The sequence below is a fragment of the Xiphophorus couchianus genome, chromosome 7 (assembly GCF_001444195.1).
Source record: "Xiphophorus couchianus chromosome 7, X_couchianus-1.0, whole genome shotgun sequence".
Taxonomy (NCBI): Eukaryota; Metazoa; Chordata; class Actinopteri; order Cyprinodontiformes; family Poeciliidae; genus Xiphophorus; species Xiphophorus couchianus.
In genome coordinates, this window is record NC_040234.1 from 30,439,170 (window position 1) to 30,458,220 (window position 19,051).

Below are 19,051 nucleotides of genomic sequence, written 5' to 3' on the forward strand. Positions count from 1 at the left end.
TTGTTTATATGAAAACCTTTTTGTTTTACTAACATTTTTCTCACCATAGACCTTGGAGTCCTTAGAGTAGGCATGGTGTCTCTGTTCATCTGGAAAACATTATTTTTGACTTTCCAGGTTGAAAATTGTCATACGTTTGGGGGTGGGAGGCTGGGGGCATGGTGCAATATTGCAAGGATTGCTTCATTTCTCCTTGTAAGACAAAATTCTGCAGTATATAATTTATTTTTATTTTTATAAATATTAGTGTAACATACTGTTTGCTTGCTTTGTGTTTTTCTTCAGGAGGGGACACCGGCAGCCAAGATGGAGGTGAAAACATCACTTCTAGACAACATGATTGGAGTTGGGGACATGGTCCTCCTGGAGCCCCTTACGGAAGACTCATTTCTGGAGAACTTGAAGAAGCGCTTTGACCACAATGAGATCTATGTAAGTAGGCGTCTTGGTGTTTAGTTTTTTTTGCTTTGTTTTTTGGAGGGTAATGTTAATTCTCTCTTGGTTCATTAACAGTGTGACTAAACTGGTCACACCCTGACTTCAGCCTTCCCTGCCAAAGAAGCAAAAAGACAACCTCAAAGAAAGATTACACACCCTTCTAATGTACTGTATGACGTTTCCCTTTTGTTGACCTTAAATGGACATGGTTAAATAAGTACTCCAGATACACAGACCACATTTGCTGGCTTAGCAATTAGCAAATCCGTAGAATGGGAGGTATTGTGAGACATTCAGGCCTTGGTAGCGATATAATCTTATTTCAGCTCACTAGGAGGTGTTGGAGTGGTGTGAATCAGTCATTCTGACACTAAGGCATCGTATAAGGGTTGTGTTACCCTTGTGGCACCACAGCACCCTGGGAATCAGTCATTCGTAAACATTCTTTTTAATACAACCCTTTCTCAAGAGATTCTCTTTAAAAAATTCAAGTATACCTCAGTTGGTTTGTATATCAGCATACATTAAGTTATTAAGTGAAAACCAAATAAAAGACATGGCAAAATTATAATGAAAGATGACTGCTGATCAGAAAAAGTTCAACAGCCTATATTTATCCAATAAATCTGCATTTTGCAACTTTTTACTTTTTGAAAATTGATTTTCCCTCCTGCATCGTCATTCCTTACAAATGGCCCCCATCCTCCTCAAACTATCATATGAAAACGTGACTGCACAGGATAGGTTTACTTTAAACTAACCGTAATTGGTAATATAATAACAATCTTTGTAGAAACTCGAAAAGACAGTCAACTTGTTTCACCAGTAGATTGTATCTGGCCAAAAGTAACATCTCTCAAAGTGCTAAGTTTTGAGAGGTGTAACAGAGGTGCAAAAAGTAATCTTTGTTGCAAAGTTACTCTAGTTCCTTATTAAATTATCAGGAGATGAAGTGGACTCCATTAGAGATTCAATCAAAAAAAAATCCTAGATCTTGACACTAATTGGTAAAAATCTGATTTATGGACCACCAACTGGTATCAGTTTCAGCCTAAAATGCCATGTGCTTGTTCAATTTTCTTTTTTTCTTGCTATTCTAAGGTTGCTTAGAAACAAAAGATCTCATTGATGCTAATAGCAAGTACGATAGCGTGGCAAAATAAATGTAGAAATAATTTTTAAGTGTTAAAAGACATAAAACGCCATCCTTTTTCATGAATTGAACAGAAAAAAGTTTGATCTGCTGTGTGGGATGTAATCAAAGTTATCTGTGTCATTCAGTGGAATTTGTTGTTATAATGAGCCTCCCAAAGCTATATGCAACTCAGATTTTCTGTTTTTCTATCCTGTCCCTTCTGTTTGTGGTCAAGAAAGCCTCTTATTGACATGTCATACTTTTATTGACATTGCACAGAGCCTTTTCCTCTTGTATGCATCCTCCGCACTTTTACAGACCTCACACTGCCTCTGGTGTGCTGTTCAACAAGAGGCTGTGGGAGGTTGTGGTGTTGCCACAGGGAAGGCCATGCTCCACTCATGTCAGAGTGGCTTATGCAACAGCCATTACCATGGAAAGCATAGAGAATGTTTCAGGTTGATGTTTGAAAGTGTCATCAGAGCACGGTTTTGTGTGTAGGAGGATGATGAAGATGATAGCTGGTTGCATTACCTTTCAGATGGAGCTGACAAGTGTTATTTGTTTTGTACCTGTTTGGATGTTACATAAAGATAGTCTGTTATATAAATTTAAACTAGAGAAAACATTTACTTAGGATTATAAAAAGCTGCCCACATGCTGGACATCATGAATTTAATTATGTTTTACTGCTTCTTAATGTTTGTGGGTGATAAGTGGGGCTTGAACATGAATAACCTGAAGGTTATTGGCCCTAGTTGGTGTGTAGGAGAACTTGCCAAAGATGCAGATTTCTGAATAAATATCTAGAGAGGCTTTAGTAACTCTAAAAATCACATTTTGTCTTTAATTCCATATAAAAAGCACAAGTAAAAATGTAAACATTTTTTATTTTTACAATGCAAATTCAGACACAACCTGAGATGCACTGATCAGAAAAAAAAAGGTTTCAGGCCAATATTTCCTCTTGGTTTTAGCTACATCCATTTCCAGATTTTACACGCAACATAACAGGGGTAAATAATTTCTCTACATTTCGGCATCCATGTTGAATACATGCAGAGGCGCCATGATTTATTGTTCAGTTGGGTTCTGTTGAGACCTTCCTCTAAAACATCTATTCCTACAATTTGAAACAAAGTGGTGAAAATGCATTAACTGGAATCAAACTGCACATAATTTGATGCCATGTATACTGTTTACATTGCTGCTCCTCATATACTAGCCATTGCCTATAGCCAGCACCTCTTTCTGCCAAGTGGAGATTCCTCAAATTTTATGTTAAAGTGAAACAGATCTTCAGTTTTACTTTAGGCATTGGCTGCATGCCTCAACAATAGAATATGAACACTCAGCAGAGAAGGAGCAGACTCACTGCCTTCTCAATGCTTTTTTTTTTCTCACATAGACCAGAACCTCTTTGTTCAAAGCTGAAAATGTACCCTATACAGACAAAGTAACTACACTGTTTTTTTTGTTTTGTTTTTCTCTCTTTTAGACATATATTGGCAGTGTGGTGATCTCCCTGAACCCTTACAGGTCCCTGCCCATCTACACGCCAGACAAAGTGGAGGAGTATCGCAACAGAAACTTCTATGAACTTAGTCCCCACATGTGAGTTGACTCTCTTATTTCTCTATAAAGTCACAAACTGTGGATAAGTTTGAAGTTGTACAACTGAGAGTTGAATTTGACAAGGATGTTTAAGGATTTGGAGCTCTGACAATGACTAGGAGCTGGACTAGGAGCTGTCATATTCACAAGAGATGAAATGTATTGTGGAGTTTTGTTGGGATCATCATTGTAACAAGCATGGTTCTGGGGAATCTGGGATCAGAGGAACATAGCCTCCTATTTATGGAGTCACAAGGTGATTTTTTGCTGGCCATTCAGAGCTGTAGCATGCCATCTGTCCATTGGCAACATGAATTCAGAATTGTTGCTGGTCAGCTAAGACAAAACAAAGCCCAGCTTGTCAATTAGCTTGTCATAGCTCTAGGCGGCTGCAAAGACCCTCGGAGACATGGGCTGGAAGAGCAAATATACCTTTGTACCAACACAGAATCTGCCTCCAGACATAAACAAGCTGTTTGGCTTTACTTTAGTGATTCACACTATATCAGTTCAGTTTAAAGCTTTATTTTTGCTCATTTGTTTATACTGTTGGTGAGTTTTTCTCCCTTCGCAGAGGTGGATTTAAAAAAAATATATAAAAAAATTCCAGCTTCAGTTTTCTTGAACCTTCCCCTATACTTGAACCTTTGTGCGTAGAAGTTGCTGTTTGGTGGTTGATCATTTTTACCAGTGGTACATTCTGTTGTACATTTCCAGAAGATGACTTGGATGTCAAGCAAAGGTTAAATGGCAGAAAGCTTGAGATTCTGTTAAAGATCATGTTCATTCATAAAAGCTGAACATATCTTCATTTAAAAAGTAAGACATGAAAACCATCTTCAAGCTTGAATGAAACTAGGTTAGTGCAATGAAATGCTAGACTGACTAAAGGTCTATGGTGCATGTTGTTGTAGGGAAATGATCATTGCATGGTCATTTATTTGTGAAGTGTCACTGTGACGCTGTCTTAGCTGCTCTACCAGTGTTTTTAAAAACAAGAGCCCTGAAAAACTTTTTCAAAACTTCCATTTGTTTGCAGACTTGTGCCTCTTTAGAATACCACTCTTGCATGGACAGGACTGAAGTAATTCAAGTATTCATATTCCAAGGTTAGAAGTTTTTAGAGTATAGAAACTTCATTGTTGACTTGACATTTTGCTTTAGTTCAAAGCCTGAAATCAGACCAATATTTTTACTTAAAGGGCTCCAATTGATTGACAGGGCAAGAATGGCAAAATCAGAATTGTAAGTTTCCTATTGATTACGTGTGTCAAAACTAGGGACATACTGTACATCTGTACATAAATGAAGATGGTGTCGACAGCAGTAGGAGTTTGTCCTGCAATCGATGGGTTGCCGGTTCTATCCCTGCTCTGTCTGAAATGGGCTCAATTTCTGCATATTAATGGAATCAAAAATAATTTCAAACTTTTTTTTTTTTTTAGCCTTTTGATTAGTTTAGCATCAAAAGGCTAAACCACAATATTTATTGTGGTGTTAAAATTTGACTTCACCAGGTACAGTACAATCAGACTGTAATGTGTTGGCATTGTTGAAGTGTTTAAACATGCATGTAAACTCTCTGTACCCAATTTAGAACATTCATGCTGACCATTTGGTCTTGCTAAATCCATTAAGCAAATTGGCAGGAGGTAGTTGTGCAAGGGTTGGCTTTTCTTCAGTCAGCTGATTGAAAAAGCATCAATCTAACTTTGAGCACATCATGTAATTGACTTTCTATAGGATTCAGGTTTGGCCTTTTCAGTCATCCATAGATTAGCTAATGATCCATGTTGTTGTTTGACACACAGTTTGATTTTGTTTTGTCAGTCAATATTCAGATGGTTAAATGCAAGTGAATTGCTATGGTCTTGACAGAGACTAAATTTAATTTGAATATATTTTACTCGGTTGTATTCAAAGGAGATTGGGTAGTGTTTCATAAATGGAAATGTAAGTTTTAGTCACACAAGAATTCTGCAGGTCAGGGTAGAAATGGTTCTAACTTTAAAGGATTTGTTCAGAATTGGCCTGACCATACTGTTCTTGTTGCAGTTTTATATTTTTGTTTCTGCCAAGCATTGAATTTTTAGCTGGCTTCTATGGCTGAAAAACCAACATGAGCATAAACATTAATGGACTTCTGCCACTGTCAGTTCAGTCCAGTATTCAGTCAGTCCTGAAATTGTGCATAATTCTTCCAAACCAAATAAGCTACCGTTTTAAAAAAATATATATAATCCATTTTTTTGCATGGCTGAGCTTCAACTGACTCAGGGACATATTACCACAGAGGCTGGCCAATGCTGAAGTGGATCAGTGTTGAGTTTTAATTAAAACAACTGCAGGGGCTGCTGGGTCTACTCCATATTTTTATGCCTTTGATTCTCATTAAAAAGTTGTTGCAGAATAAAATCAGAAGCTCCCAACATGTTGCTGATGGTGGGCACCAGCTTCCTCTAAACATAAGTTAGTCATTTCAAGAGATGACTGGATTCTTGTCATTTTTGTTTTCTGCTTTTTGATGAAAAATTCAACACGGATGAGAAAAATGACTTGTTAAAATAAACCTGCAGGTTCTAACTTGAGGAAAACTAAGTCATTGGTTCAGGAAAGTTTAATTTGTGCATCTTTACGAAAACAAGTGTTTCTACATGTGCTTAATGGTCCAAGCCATCTGGGGTAAAAAAATATACTGTATAAAATGCAGACGAGAAAGGCTTCTGATGAGTTTAAAATTTGTCTCCGTTGGATGGCACTTTTCAGAGCGATAAGGAAAGATTTCTTTTCTTACTGTTACTCCTAATAAAATTATACTGGATTCACAGCACTATTTGCAGCAGCTAGAACTGCAACAGAAAGTCAGATCAGACTTTGTTTTTTTCTTTTATTTTTGTCTTTTTAGGGGGGGGGGCTTCCTACTATATTAAATACTGATTAAAGTGTTTGTCAGTCTGATATGTGCCAAAGCTACAGTTGCATACTGTAATGCAAAAAAAGCAAAAGGAATATTTTACTTTAAAAACTAACTTGGGCCCATGTTTATCAGTTTGCTGGCCAGGGCTGTGCCTGCTAAGTCATCAGGTTGTGTAAACTGAAATATTGTTGCTTTATCTGGAGACTTGAAGGCTGGAATTGACAGGTGGGTCTTGCTGAGGGAGAGAATAACCTTTGAAACTCCATGCTGAGCAGCTCAGAGTATCTGCATATTTGCATTCCTTGACTATCTGAAACTTTTTGCTTTTGAAAATATTTGCCAATAAATCAGAAAGGTGAGCAGTTCATACTTAAAGGAATGTTAAATAATTAAAAATGTAGTCTATCAGCATTATTGGGTTTGATATTATCAGAAAAATGGGATGCAAATTAATCTCTTCAAAAACAATGATGCATTTTCATCCCTGAAAATAGAAGTGCATTAATGGTTTCATCCACTTCAGTGGTTATTTATCTACAAACAGCACTCTAATTTTCCTATTTTATACAGTGTTGATAAAAGCTGTAAAAAGGAGAGTTGCCTACCTGCTCACTTGAAGATTGCACTCAATTAGTTATTTTTGCATTATGTTATATTTATATTTAAAGACAAAACTTGGAGCTAAAAAATGTCAGTATTTATGTGAACCAATTGCCAAGTAAGGCATAAAGTACAAGTTTGAATGTACAAGCTAGATCATCAACCAATAACCTTGTAAAAGAAAGTTTGTTCTGAATTATGGACAAATTCTTTTACCAAATGAAAAGGACCCTAAAGTTTAATGCCAGAGTAAAAGTAATCTTCAAAGTAATCGACCATCTGCTGTTTCATGCATCAGACTTTGATGTGAGTGTTGGAGCCAATTGAAATCTTGTGGATAATTGCACATAATGGCAGTGGTAGTTTACAGACCTTTACAATTGTAGGTTCTCAAACTTAAAACATTAATAGAAACCAGGCTATTGTTTAAGATGAGAGCATTTAATGCTGCTTTACAATGTTTCAATATGTTAAATGACTTCAAGGTAAAGTGATTTTGTGTGCAGGCTCTCTGGTATTGTTTCTTTGGCGCAGTTTTGCACCCAGCCATTAGTTTCTGTTTTGCACAAGTGTCTGTCTGCATAATCCAATTCAGCATGCAATTAATTGACAATCAGTACTTAAAAGAAAAAACAAATTTTAAACTAGAATTTGTTTTAATGAAAAGGAATATATTGAAACTTCTGTGGTATTTCAATGTTTTCTACCAAATTACAACAGTATGCTAAACTTAAGTAAGTGAAAGAAATTGAGCTGTCAGTGTTGGCCTTTGTTTCCTTTTTTCACAAAAGAAATTAGATCTCAACTATTAAAGAAAACAGGCAAATATATTTCTGTATCCCTCACAATTTGTTCACCACTCTTTGTAATTTTAAGCATTTTACCCCCTGAAATATTTCAGACTGCATCAAGAAGATACTGTCCATCCAACAATCACAAAAATATTTGCATGTAGACCATAAATCCGTGTCTCCTAAAATACAATCATCTTCTGAATATTGAGCATTAATGTTCAATATTCAGTCACAAATTGATGCATTGTAAAACTTCTTAAAGTTGTGGCCTTTTGAAACTATTTCTTTGTCACTTCTAATGAGCTGCATAAACACACCCATCTTCGCCTTTTTATACAACAGTCACAGCTTCGACCAGTTCAGCAGCAGATCCTCTGGCCAGATGAGCCACCACTATAATTAACTGGCAGGTGTTTTCCTCCTTTTCTAAATGCATTGGGTTCATTACAGATGAACTAATCAGTGACCATCACAGATGGCTTTTAGTCATCTGTTGTATGTTGCTTGCCACCCAAAACAGGCACAGACTGAGAAGTGTGTGTCTGTGTGGACATGTGTGGAGTTTGTTCCTGCTCTCAGGGGGGGATCGTGTTATCCCGATGTTTAATGAGGTATTGAGACCCTGATGCTCTTCCCTGCTCAATACTTAGTGCCGCTAGAACATTGGCCGTAGAGAGGCATCGGGAGGGGCTAATGGAGCAAAGAGGCTCTTTTTGCAATGTATGTCAAGGCTTCCAGCTGTCAAGCAAGTGGATATGACAGATTATCGCAATAATTTCTCTGTGGGGGTTATGAGTGTTTGGAAGTCAATATTGTATTTCTCAAATATCTGAGCTAATTTCACTTTCGCCGTTGGACAGTTAAAATGGCCGTCCTCAAAATGTTTTCAATACAACTGTTTATTTTTGGATAAGTGACAAGTGCACGATAAACAAAGTCCCTCAATACAAGCATTTTCTTTAAGATTACGGACCACTAATCGTTTAAAATCAATCTTTGCGGCGTTTGCATATTTTAGAATGCAACCTATGGCCTCCATCTCTAATGCAACATGGATCAAAATTCAAATGGAGAAATCTTTTAGAGGAGCCTCATTTTGGATGGATTGTATAGGACCAGGGTAGAAGTAATGACCACTAGCTGGAGAAAGGTTTCTCTTTAAGAAAATTGTCTTTGCTAAATAGGTTTTTACCATTTTTAAAAAGGTGATTTTGTTTTTCTTCTTCTTCATGCAAGTCCTTTTTACCTGAAGAATATCCTGATTGCTATCAAAAGTGATACCGTACAGAGCCAATGGAAAAATATATTGTGCATACAGATGGATATATAAAAATATCTTTATTTCACTAACATTTGCACTGGGAAAAAAAAAAACTTTACAGGCAGTTATATAGCACCATACTAACTGTCTAGTTATCTTTTGTCTCATCTCAGACATTGAATAACGACATTGATACTGTTCTGTTACTGTCAATTGTAAAACTCTGATCTATAAAGACAGATGTTTTGATAAGTGTTATGAATTCCTTTTGTATTGGACTGTATCCTGCTTTGGATGCAGATTATGGCTGTTTGACCAATAGAAACTGTTGCTGTTGATCTGTGTATAAGACTGACTGAAAAGGGTTTAGAAAAGTTGCACAGAACCTGTATGTAGGTAGAATTGAGTAGGCACTTGTTGAAGTGGCCTTTTGACTGAAGTGGGCAGATTCAGCCCTCTGCAGCATGTGTGTTGGCGTTGGTAGCTTTAAACTAGAGGGAGAGAGAGATGATGGAAAAGCTTTTGCTCATTTTTCTACCCACCTTTGCAACCCAAGAAGAAAATGCAAAATGTACTTAATTAGCTTGTGCTATAATTTATAATCTAATGATATTTGTTCATCTAGGCTGCACATGTTTATAGCTACGCCTTACCCACATGCATACAAACACATCCCTGGATTCCTCTAGTTACCAAGGTGTGGTTGGTGTTAAATCTGACAAAGTAGTTGACTGATATGTTCCTCTTCAAGGTTGTGTAGTTGATGTGGTTTTCTGCCTTTTGGCAAAATTGCATGCAACTTGTTCTGACTAGATTTGTTGGAGCAGTTTTAGCAGAAATAACTTGTGGCCCAATTTGTAGATTCCTTGATTGTCAGCTTGGATCAGGATCTTGCCAAACTGCATTTATGTGCTTGATGTGTTGGGATTGGTGGCTGTTGCAATAAGTGTTGTCGGTCTGCTTTGGGTCTGTGTGCTTTACTTTGGTTCATTGTGAAAAGACTCCAGTCTTTTATTTATATAAAAGATTAATTATGAGTCTTTTATATAAATACTTTGTAGGTAGAGCTGTTTATCTAAAGACAATGCACATGCTTCTCCATTATACACATTTTTAGATCTAATGATTTACTAATTTAATCACAATTAAATCACTCACTATTTGGTAGTTGTATCTTATACCCTCACAATGTTTGTAGTGTAAAATAGAAGGGTTATGCATTCCTCAAATATTTTCTAGGATGGTGCAGCTAACTCCTAACTTCTTTAACTTGACACTGATTAAACATTGTCGGCCTTATCATTTATTGCCGTTTGGGGCTTTCTTTATACGGTTTTCTCCAAGACCCATTGTAAACCCTCTCTATTCAGAATGAAAATAAGTACTGAGCTTTTATCTGAGTTCATAAATTGCACAATCATAAAATGTGAGGCATACTAAAAGGAACCATTGAGAAGAGGCGCTGTCTAGAATGTTGTTCCACTATGAAACATCATCTATCCTATATTTGGTGTTTACTCCCATTAATTAAAGAGCACATAACATGAATCTTGCTTGTAGCTTGCTGTCATCTGTACCGCAAGTGTACTTTATTTACATTTCAAGCTGTGTACAAGTTTTGGTGTATTGGACCAGTACTAGAGCCTGAGGAAGGGCAACCAACAGTTGGGTTAGCATAACACATAGCAAAATATGCATGAATAGTGTTTGTATCATTTATCGGTTTGCTTTTTTTTTTTTTTAAACAATTTTAGGAACATGGTACCAGCCACCAAGCTGCGTGACGGAACCAAAATGATCCTCTCTGTTTCAGAGGGTCACATGGACACCCTCTGGCTGCTTTGAGTTCATGCTTATTGATTCTGTGTTATAGTTGGCTTCAGTGCTTATTGCTATGCAGCACTTGTGTGTCTGTCCATGATGCTATGCAGTGTCCATGAAGAGAAGGATCACATTCAGCTATTCTCTTCTGTGGGCCATTTGCTACATCTCCACTGTAAACGTTTCCACTTCTTTTGTCCTTATTTAACTTTTATGCAACAGAATTTATCTCTTAAATGTTTCAGCCTAATGATTGTGTTCAGATTTTTAGCCAATGCCCCATATTGTCTAAATAATGCATGCCAGTTATTGATTGGAGCAATAAATGTAGTATTATATAAAGATCCATAAAGTCACTCTCGCTACAGACAGCGAGCTTCAATTTTTGTGAAGCCTTGACCTGCCTACACAGATTTCATTTTTTTGAAAGCAGATAATTTGTTTTTAAGAGCTACAGCTACCAGTATTAATAATGGTGAAATTTTCCCTCACCCAGCAATGTAGCACCAATACTTGATGCTACTTAAACTGACTCATCCGAGTAAAAAAATTAAATAAAATTTTAGCTTTTTTTCTGCTGTTTTATCTTCCATGTGGAGGAGTGTTGTCTGTGTGTTCTAGTAGGAGTTCCAAATGGTGTGGTAACTTGACAGAAATATTACATTTTTGGTTTTCTGACTAGCCTTGGTAAACTGGCTGATTCTAGCCATCAACCAATTACTTGGTGCAAGTGTTGTTTGAGTAAAAATAGAATGGACTTATGGATCCATTGCAATTACAACTTCAGTATTCTAATGGAGTAAAAAAGCTACAATTTTTAAATTCTGGAGCCCTAGGTCTCATGCCTATTATTTAATCAAGTAGGCATTTCTTTTAAACTTTGGTTTTGACTATGAAATATAACCAATTAAATTGACTTAAATTTATGCTGGAAAAGTATTTTATTTTTTTCTTCCATGGGCTTTACTAGATCAACTAATTTGATCTAAAAGGCTCTGATTTAGATGAGATCTTTATAAAAGAGGCTAATATTGTCCAAGTAATGGCACAACTTGCTTGATGAGGCTCAGAGACCCTGTCAGGGAGCTGTTGGAGGATGTTTTGCTACCTTGCACTGCATGCTTATTTCCTGCTTTTGAGGATCACACAGTTGGCGGTGTCGGTGGATTCCCCCTCCTGTGGAACACTAAATTGGTGTGCACCAACATAAAATTAAAGCTCTGAACCCCTTCAGTTTGATGGGAGGTCTTTGAAAGCCTCTAGTGAATATTAGATTGATCAGACATCTCTAGCTGTGCAGCTTTTAATTTAGAGAGGATAAAGTTGTTTGGTGCACCTTGCACTCATCACTTTCTGATTCCTCTTGAATGTAAAGCTCATCTTTCAGCTCATTTGGGCCCCTATAAGGTGATCTTCTGCTTAACACCTTCTTTATAGCAAATCATTTTGCACATACGGTCAACATCTGTCACAACCAAGATCCATTTCGTGTGCGGGCACCCCATCCATTAGCTTGCTCCCTTCACCCACCCCACCCCACGCCACTACTCCAGTAGGTTGGTCTTTAAGCTGTCTGGTGGCACCATATTTGTTTCTGTTTCTTGTAACAGCCACCCCCCTCTTCCACCTGGTCATCAGCATCAGGAAGTTGCTTCCTTGGCTGTTCCTTCAAAGCCAGGCGGATTTCCTGAGGGCTCTGGAGAAACTGGGTCATGCTGAGATCAGAGGCCACCGTTTAGCCCCCGAATGTGTATGGCCAAAAACAGACATATTTGCCAACAAATGATGTGCCTTGAAAATAATGGCTGTGCAACATTTAGAAGTGAGCGGACTGTGTCGGTATGATAAAGTGCCTCTGAGAAAGACGTTAGGCTTTTTTTTTTCTTTTCTTTTTTTAAAGGGCTTTTCATCTTCAAGTAGTTGTGTAGGCATCAGACCAACCCATAGCCATGATTTGTAAATGCTAATAAAGTGTGCTGATTCTGCCTTTCGGTCACTCCACCCTTCTTAAGATTCAGGTCACAATCGGCAGGCCCATCATCTTCTCCTGTTGCCCCACTTACCAGAGGCTGAAGGGGAAAAGAACTGACTAGACTATTTTCTGCTGCTTACCTCATGCCAGTGTGGCTTTGTGCTCACCCGCTGCCACGTGCAAGTCCAAATTACAGCCTGCAGGCAGATGTGAAGGGGAGGTGCCAAGCAGCATTTACAGTCCAAGGCCTTATCCCTGCCTAACCCCCACCTCCATGTATGCACACATGCACACCCTTAGCTATGCGCAGTGATCTGGGAGACCTCTGGGATTTTGGGCACCATACTCACCGCTTCCTCAGTCTTTGATGGGGACCTTGGTGCTTCATCATTTTTGTCTTCCATTTATATGCCAGTTGCTGCTCAGGCTGCCTTTAGGGCCCTAATGATAAAGTAATTCCATACTATAAATAATTTTGCTACTCTAGTTGTCTACATGTGTCTATGCCTACAGACGTTTTTGTCGTAAACTTTTTCTCACTTTAAGACTTTAAATTAAATGCAGTTGTAGGTGTGGCTTGTTTCTTCTGACCCTTATTCATATTGTGATTAGTGATGGCTATTCATAAATCCTTCGATAGTGTGTGTTCTAGAGAAAGACCCCCCCCCCCCCCCCTCTTTTGACACCCCTGGGCCTCATGGGGCAGCCCACCCCCTCCAAACTCCTGCTGTCTGGGGGTGCAATAATTGCATGATGGCTTGCTCATTGTCAGGATCAGGTCAGGCACAAGGAGTGTTTTCACAAAGCAGACATCTGCTGTGCTGTCCTTTTTTTGGCAGTGACGTAATGTCCAATTGCAAGTCTCGACCACACAAACTGGTGTTCTGGCATAGAGGTGGAACAGGGGTTGGGTTGTGATCAGGAATTGTATGGGCGTGGAATAAATCAGGGTTTAGCTTGAATAAACAGAGAAAGCAATTCAGTTGTACAACTGGTAACAAATGTTGAAATAATGCTTAAAGATGGCCAATTTACACCGGTTAACTTTTAACGCCTAATTTTATGGTCCATTACTTGATACACGTTTGCATAATCCAGCCAATATGGCACTTCGTTTTTGTTGTATCTCTTTTTCTCTTTTTCCATAGTTTACCAATTGGCCTACTCATTGTGCTGTACAGTTGCTCAATTGCTCTGTTGAACTTTGTTGTAAATTGGCAATTGACAACATGATGTTCTTGCTGTATAACATCATGTTGGGAAGGTTAAAAGGTTTTATTTACACAAAATCAAAAATAAATGGAGAAATGTGATTGAATATTTGCAGCATTTGGTCATATTAATAAAAACATGCATTATTGAAGCACATTTTATTTCTGTAGTGGAGAAATTCACGTGCAATGGAAGCAATGAAACATGGATTCACGGAAAAATAAAATGCATTTTATTATAAACTTGGTCAGAGTGATGTCGAGTCTTTATTTTTTTCATTTGCAGCAATAGAAATTTGAGGTTGGAATCTCAGACTTGTAAAGTTTTTTTTTTTAAACTCAAATGTGGATGTGTTGGGAAGTAGTAATGGCTGCTTAGAGGTTATTTTCAAAAGCCACGTATGAATACATATTTAATTTATTTAATGTCTGTATTTTGGGAGATTTTAGTTCAATTTCTTTCTGCCCAAAATATCAATTTTGCTGTTTTGCTATATGAAGTTGCAGAACTTTGATAGCCAGACGTAAAAACCAGCATATATTTGACTGTCTGCTTGCACCTTCACTGTTGAGCAACAAGTTTGGGAGAGGTTACTGCTTTTGTTGTTTTTTGTTTGTTTGTTCTAAGTCTTATGCAGCTGGAGCAAACACAGTTTTTTTTAAATTTTTTTTTTATTCCTTTATTTAATCAGGTAAACCCCGTTGAGGTCTAGATCTCATTTTCAAGAGGGACCTGAAACAAACTTCACTCCCCGTCGGGGAATCGAACCCCGGACATGACAGGCGGGGATACTCACCACTGTACTAACGAGGAGATATACTCTGGTTACTCTGATATTTTCTTGTGCTTTATGAAAAGTATTTTTTTTTTCCATAGAGACAGATTTAACTTTTGAAACTGTAACTTTTGAAACAAAAGCTTGGTACAAAGTACGGTCCCGTGCTGTTTCAGAGAGACTCTTGTATACCTTAAGTACTACAAACAAGGCTTGTGCTCTTTAGATTCTCAAATAAAAAAAATGGTTGAAAAATGGTTAGCTTAATTTTTAGAAATAAAAACAATTCAAAGCAGCTTCAGTGCCATTTCAAGCCTTTTGTCATAGTTAACCACTTTGTTGAGGAGGTGTAAATTTTGCTTTTACACCATTAAAGTGGATGCAAGGCCACATCATTGTCGCATTGACGGTTTTTGACTTCTATTGTTGGAACAATCTTCTTGGATTTTTGACCATTTCTGCAAAGGTAACAGACATTTCCTAGTACAGAATGACAGCTATAGGCAGCCCTGCAAACATCCTCTATGCCTACTGTTTAATTAGAATATCTAGTCACCTGGAATGTAAGCCTTTTAGTAGTAGATCTGAGTTTTATCTGACTCAAAATAATGTGTGACAGTGCAGAACCCTTAGTTTAATTAGCCAGCTTGTGCTCTAACTTGGTATTGAGGTCTGGATTGCATTCATCAGGCTGTTCATCTCTGGCACACTTTCTGGCAATGTTTCCAAGCAGCAATCAACCACTTTGCAAATCAAGGTTCATTGTTAGTTCAGCATGTAATTATACGCTAGAAGTTTTGGCCTCAGCAGCATAGACTGAACTAAACGTTTGCAAATGTATTCCAACCTTGCTAATTTGTCTACATTAATCTATTATATTTTGAGTGTCATGTATATTTGAAATTTGGATTGTTCATGACCCATTTGCCGTGTTTTTGAGGCTACTGAGTAGGATCACGCTACAAAATCAGAAGCTTATATTTTTGATGCCTTGATGCCTTTTACAACTGCATGGATCAAGACACGACATGCTTTATGACAGTTTATTTTGAGATTGATCAGTAGTGCTTAGTGTTTGTACATGTCATGAATTCCTTCCTGCAATCATGTCTTGCAGATTTTGTACTTTATAAATGTTTGATTAATGGCAATATTAAGACCTAGGAGATTACAAGTTCTCCAACCCTCGAGACAAGCAAATGTAACTGGTTTCATGATGCAAGGCGTTTGAAACTGAAAGTGCCAAAGATTTGTTTTTCCCTTGAGCCAATGTTTAGTGTTGGGGACATGTATCTCAGATGCTGGTGCGGAGGATTTTAAAATTCAAATTAGAACCTACCGTGCAATACAATCTGAAATTCTAGGTCATATAACTAGGATTGGCCTTTCCAGAGCCAGGATCTGAAAAGTACTACAATGTCATTTTGTTAGAAAGTTGAGCTAAAGGTAGCCAACGGTAAAGAGATGCCTAGTACTGCCAATCAAGAAGTTTAAAGAAATGATCCTAAACAATGCAGTGAAGGAATTGCACAAACCAATGTTCAGTTTAATGTTCTGAACATGTTCAGTTTAAGTTGGCCATGTAAACTATTAAATATTGTCAAAATTGTACAAACTTTGTTTTTACCTTGTCTGAACAAGCTAGCAAATTATAAAGCCCACTACATTTAAGGCAGTTCTTCTGGTAATGTGTAAAATAATTGGTAGAATCTTGAGTTGCTGTATAATCTATAATCATTAGTGATGCATGTTAGTGGGTCTATTAAGTTTCAGATTTACAGACTTGATTTAAAAAAACCCTGATGATTATGATGCGGTTCACATATTATTCACACCCACCTCTTCATTTCTCATAAGGTATTGTCCACATGAAGGGAACAAATGAAATGTTGTTGTATTCGGTGGGAGTGTTACTGTTTTAATGAGTCCCTCTTTCCCATTGTGTAAGTGTCCTGGAATGTGCAACAATAAGCTTTGTTGTATTAAAAGCCCTCCCCTTGCATCATTTTGCTTATCCATCAAGGTTTGTTTCCACTGTCATTTAATAATTACATTATGCAAACATCTGCTTCGGTATGAACAAAGAAAGAAGGGGGGGAGGAAAGAGGGGCATAAGTGTGGACAAAATCTAGTGAAAAGCATACATTTCTACTCTATGATAAATGAGGCCTTGTCCAAACTTCTTGCATTGCCCATCCCTAAATGATCCTTGTTCAAATAGCTGACTTGTTGTACTTTGGTAGTCATGTTTCAGAACAGCAGCAGGAAATGGACAACTGTGCTTCCAAATCCCAAATATGAACCAGGCAGTGTCGCTAAATAAAGCTGCAAACCGCTCCAGTATAGCGGATGCCCTGCAGATGCAACCTAATTTCCGATGAAGCCACATGCTTTTGATTAGAGCAGACGCCATGTGGCTTAGTGCAAAAGCCTTCCATTACTCTGAACTTATTTTTATAGTGCTGCTTCTAAATTTCTCCCTAAATTGGCAAATTTACTGTCTAGCTGAAAAGTTAAAATATGGAGATTTACAGATTTTTCTCTCTATCTTCCAGCTATGCTTTGGCAGATGAGGCCTACCGCTCACTGAGGGACCAGGACAAGGATCAGTGTATTCTCATCACTGGGGAGAGTGGAGCTGGGAAAACTGGTGAGAACAGTCATTTTCTGTATACCCCTATTTTTTATGTATAGGTAAATGCTCTTAAAGTAGAACATTGGTGATTCTCATCAAGAAAAAATGGAAACATCTCACTTGGGCTAAGGAGAAAAATAGACTGTTGCTCTAAATGAATCATTTCAGTAGGACCTGAAGAAGAACAACATTCAGGTTTCTTGAGGTCTGAATTGATCTGACTTGATCCCTACAGAAAATCTATGGTGTTCTCAAGATGATGAGAAACACCAGAAACAAGCTGTAGGTCTCCAATAAAAGAAGTTGGGCTTCTTTAGCACATCACCTTAGTCACAGATGGATTGCCTATGTGATGTGTTGTATTGATGCAGTAACTGAAAGAGTATGGAGTAAAAATGGTCTCAAAATATCTGTGTAAAACTATCTGTGCCTGTGTAATACTGGATTTGTAACTAGTGTTAGCATCTTTGTGTGTAATTTTGGATAGTTGTCTGTGAAACATGAATTGTAAACCGTAAAAAGAAAATAAACTTTCTCCTACCCCTACAAATGTTGAAAAAGTACGCAAGGGTATACAGACACACAAAATTGTATTTACGCACAGATCCGGTTACGAGTGCACAAGTATTTTTGAGACTCATTTCACGCTTCCGGAGCTCCCAGATTTGTGTGTAGATGGTGCGTTTACATGCTAGTAGAAAGCTGGGCCATCTCATTTTTGCTGCTTGTGTAGAAGTGGCAAATACGTTAGTTCGATGGAAAATGGTATATCTCAGTACTTCCTTATAATATTCCAAAATTATTTAGACATATTGTGCATTTTTGAGCGGTACAGGAGACTACGTGGTCTGAAAAACGACCACTGGGTGGCGGAATGGTCCACTGGCCGGAAAAATAGGCAGGCAAACCAAGAAGCAAGACGGAGCGTCCCGGTGGTCTGTCATCAGAAGTAAGTAGAAGTTAAACCTGCAGGCTTTGCTCTCCGATTATAATGAGACATTGAGTAATTATAAATAATTTCGGATTACGTTTTATATGTCTGGTACTCTGCCCTCATATGTTTCTGTTAGCGGGAGCTAATGTTTATGTGAGCTGTTCTAATTTTGCTGCTCGTAGCTAAGTCCGTGTATTTTTAGTGTCACACTCAGCACAGTTTGAGAGTCTATCTTCAGTCTTAACTTTAACCCAGGTTGATCTAGTTTTATGATGCCGAAGTCGGCAAGCATCTTCAGGAGATTATGACAGTTATGGATGTTGGTCATTATCACTGAAACCGTATTTTGTTGCTCCAGCAGTATTGAAGGTGAACCTGTAGGAACATCATCTGCTGCTAGAGTTTATTCACCAGAACGAACTGAAAGGTACTTCATTTATGTTGACTTATCAACATATTTAAGGATTTAGTCTAATGTTCACACATAGGCCTGTCACAATAATCAATTAATCGGATGAGTAATTAAACTCAATCATTTCCAATGGCCTGATTTTCTCTCTTTCTACCAAAACCTGGATGATAAAAGTCTTCAGTTTGGTACCTTGGTCTCAACTAGCCCTTATTTTGAAAGGCATTTTTGTTTACAAAGACTTTTGTAATTCATTTTATTCGTTTTTAATTTTTTTGGGGGGGATATTAAAAATATCTTCCAGTTCCAGAGTTAAATATTCATTAGAATTTAAAGTTTAATGACATTTGAGATTGTGTTCTTGCATTATTATTTTGTCATTACCATTATATTACTTACAAAATGGTCTCTATAGAACAATATTATCGTTTGTTGAGATAACTTCTGGAACAATTTGTCATACAGTAAAATTTTTTCATTGTGACAGACCTATTCACACATCCTCCAGAATATTCAGAGTAAACTGTGTTTGTG

The 19,051-nt window shown here is 37.6% G+C and overlaps 1 protein-coding gene across 6 annotated transcripts in view; it reads left to right on the forward strand.

Annotated features, from left to right (window-relative positions):
* The window catches only part of myo1b (myosin IB), a 70,326-nt gene that overhangs the window by 11,770 nt on the left and 39,505 nt on the right, over positions 1-19,051 (forward strand). For all 6 annotated transcript variants that reach the window (XM_028022564.1, XM_028022566.1, XM_028022568.1 and 3 more), the window contains exons 2-4: positions 286-432; positions 3,072-3,187; positions 17,095-17,189. In XM_028022564.1, the coding sequence (XP_027878365.1) occupies positions 307-432; positions 3,072-3,187; positions 17,095-17,189 (337 nt within the window). In that variant the 5' untranslated portion in view covers positions 286-306. The remainder of the gene's footprint in view (positions 1-285; positions 433-3,071; positions 3,188-17,094; positions 17,190-19,051) is intronic.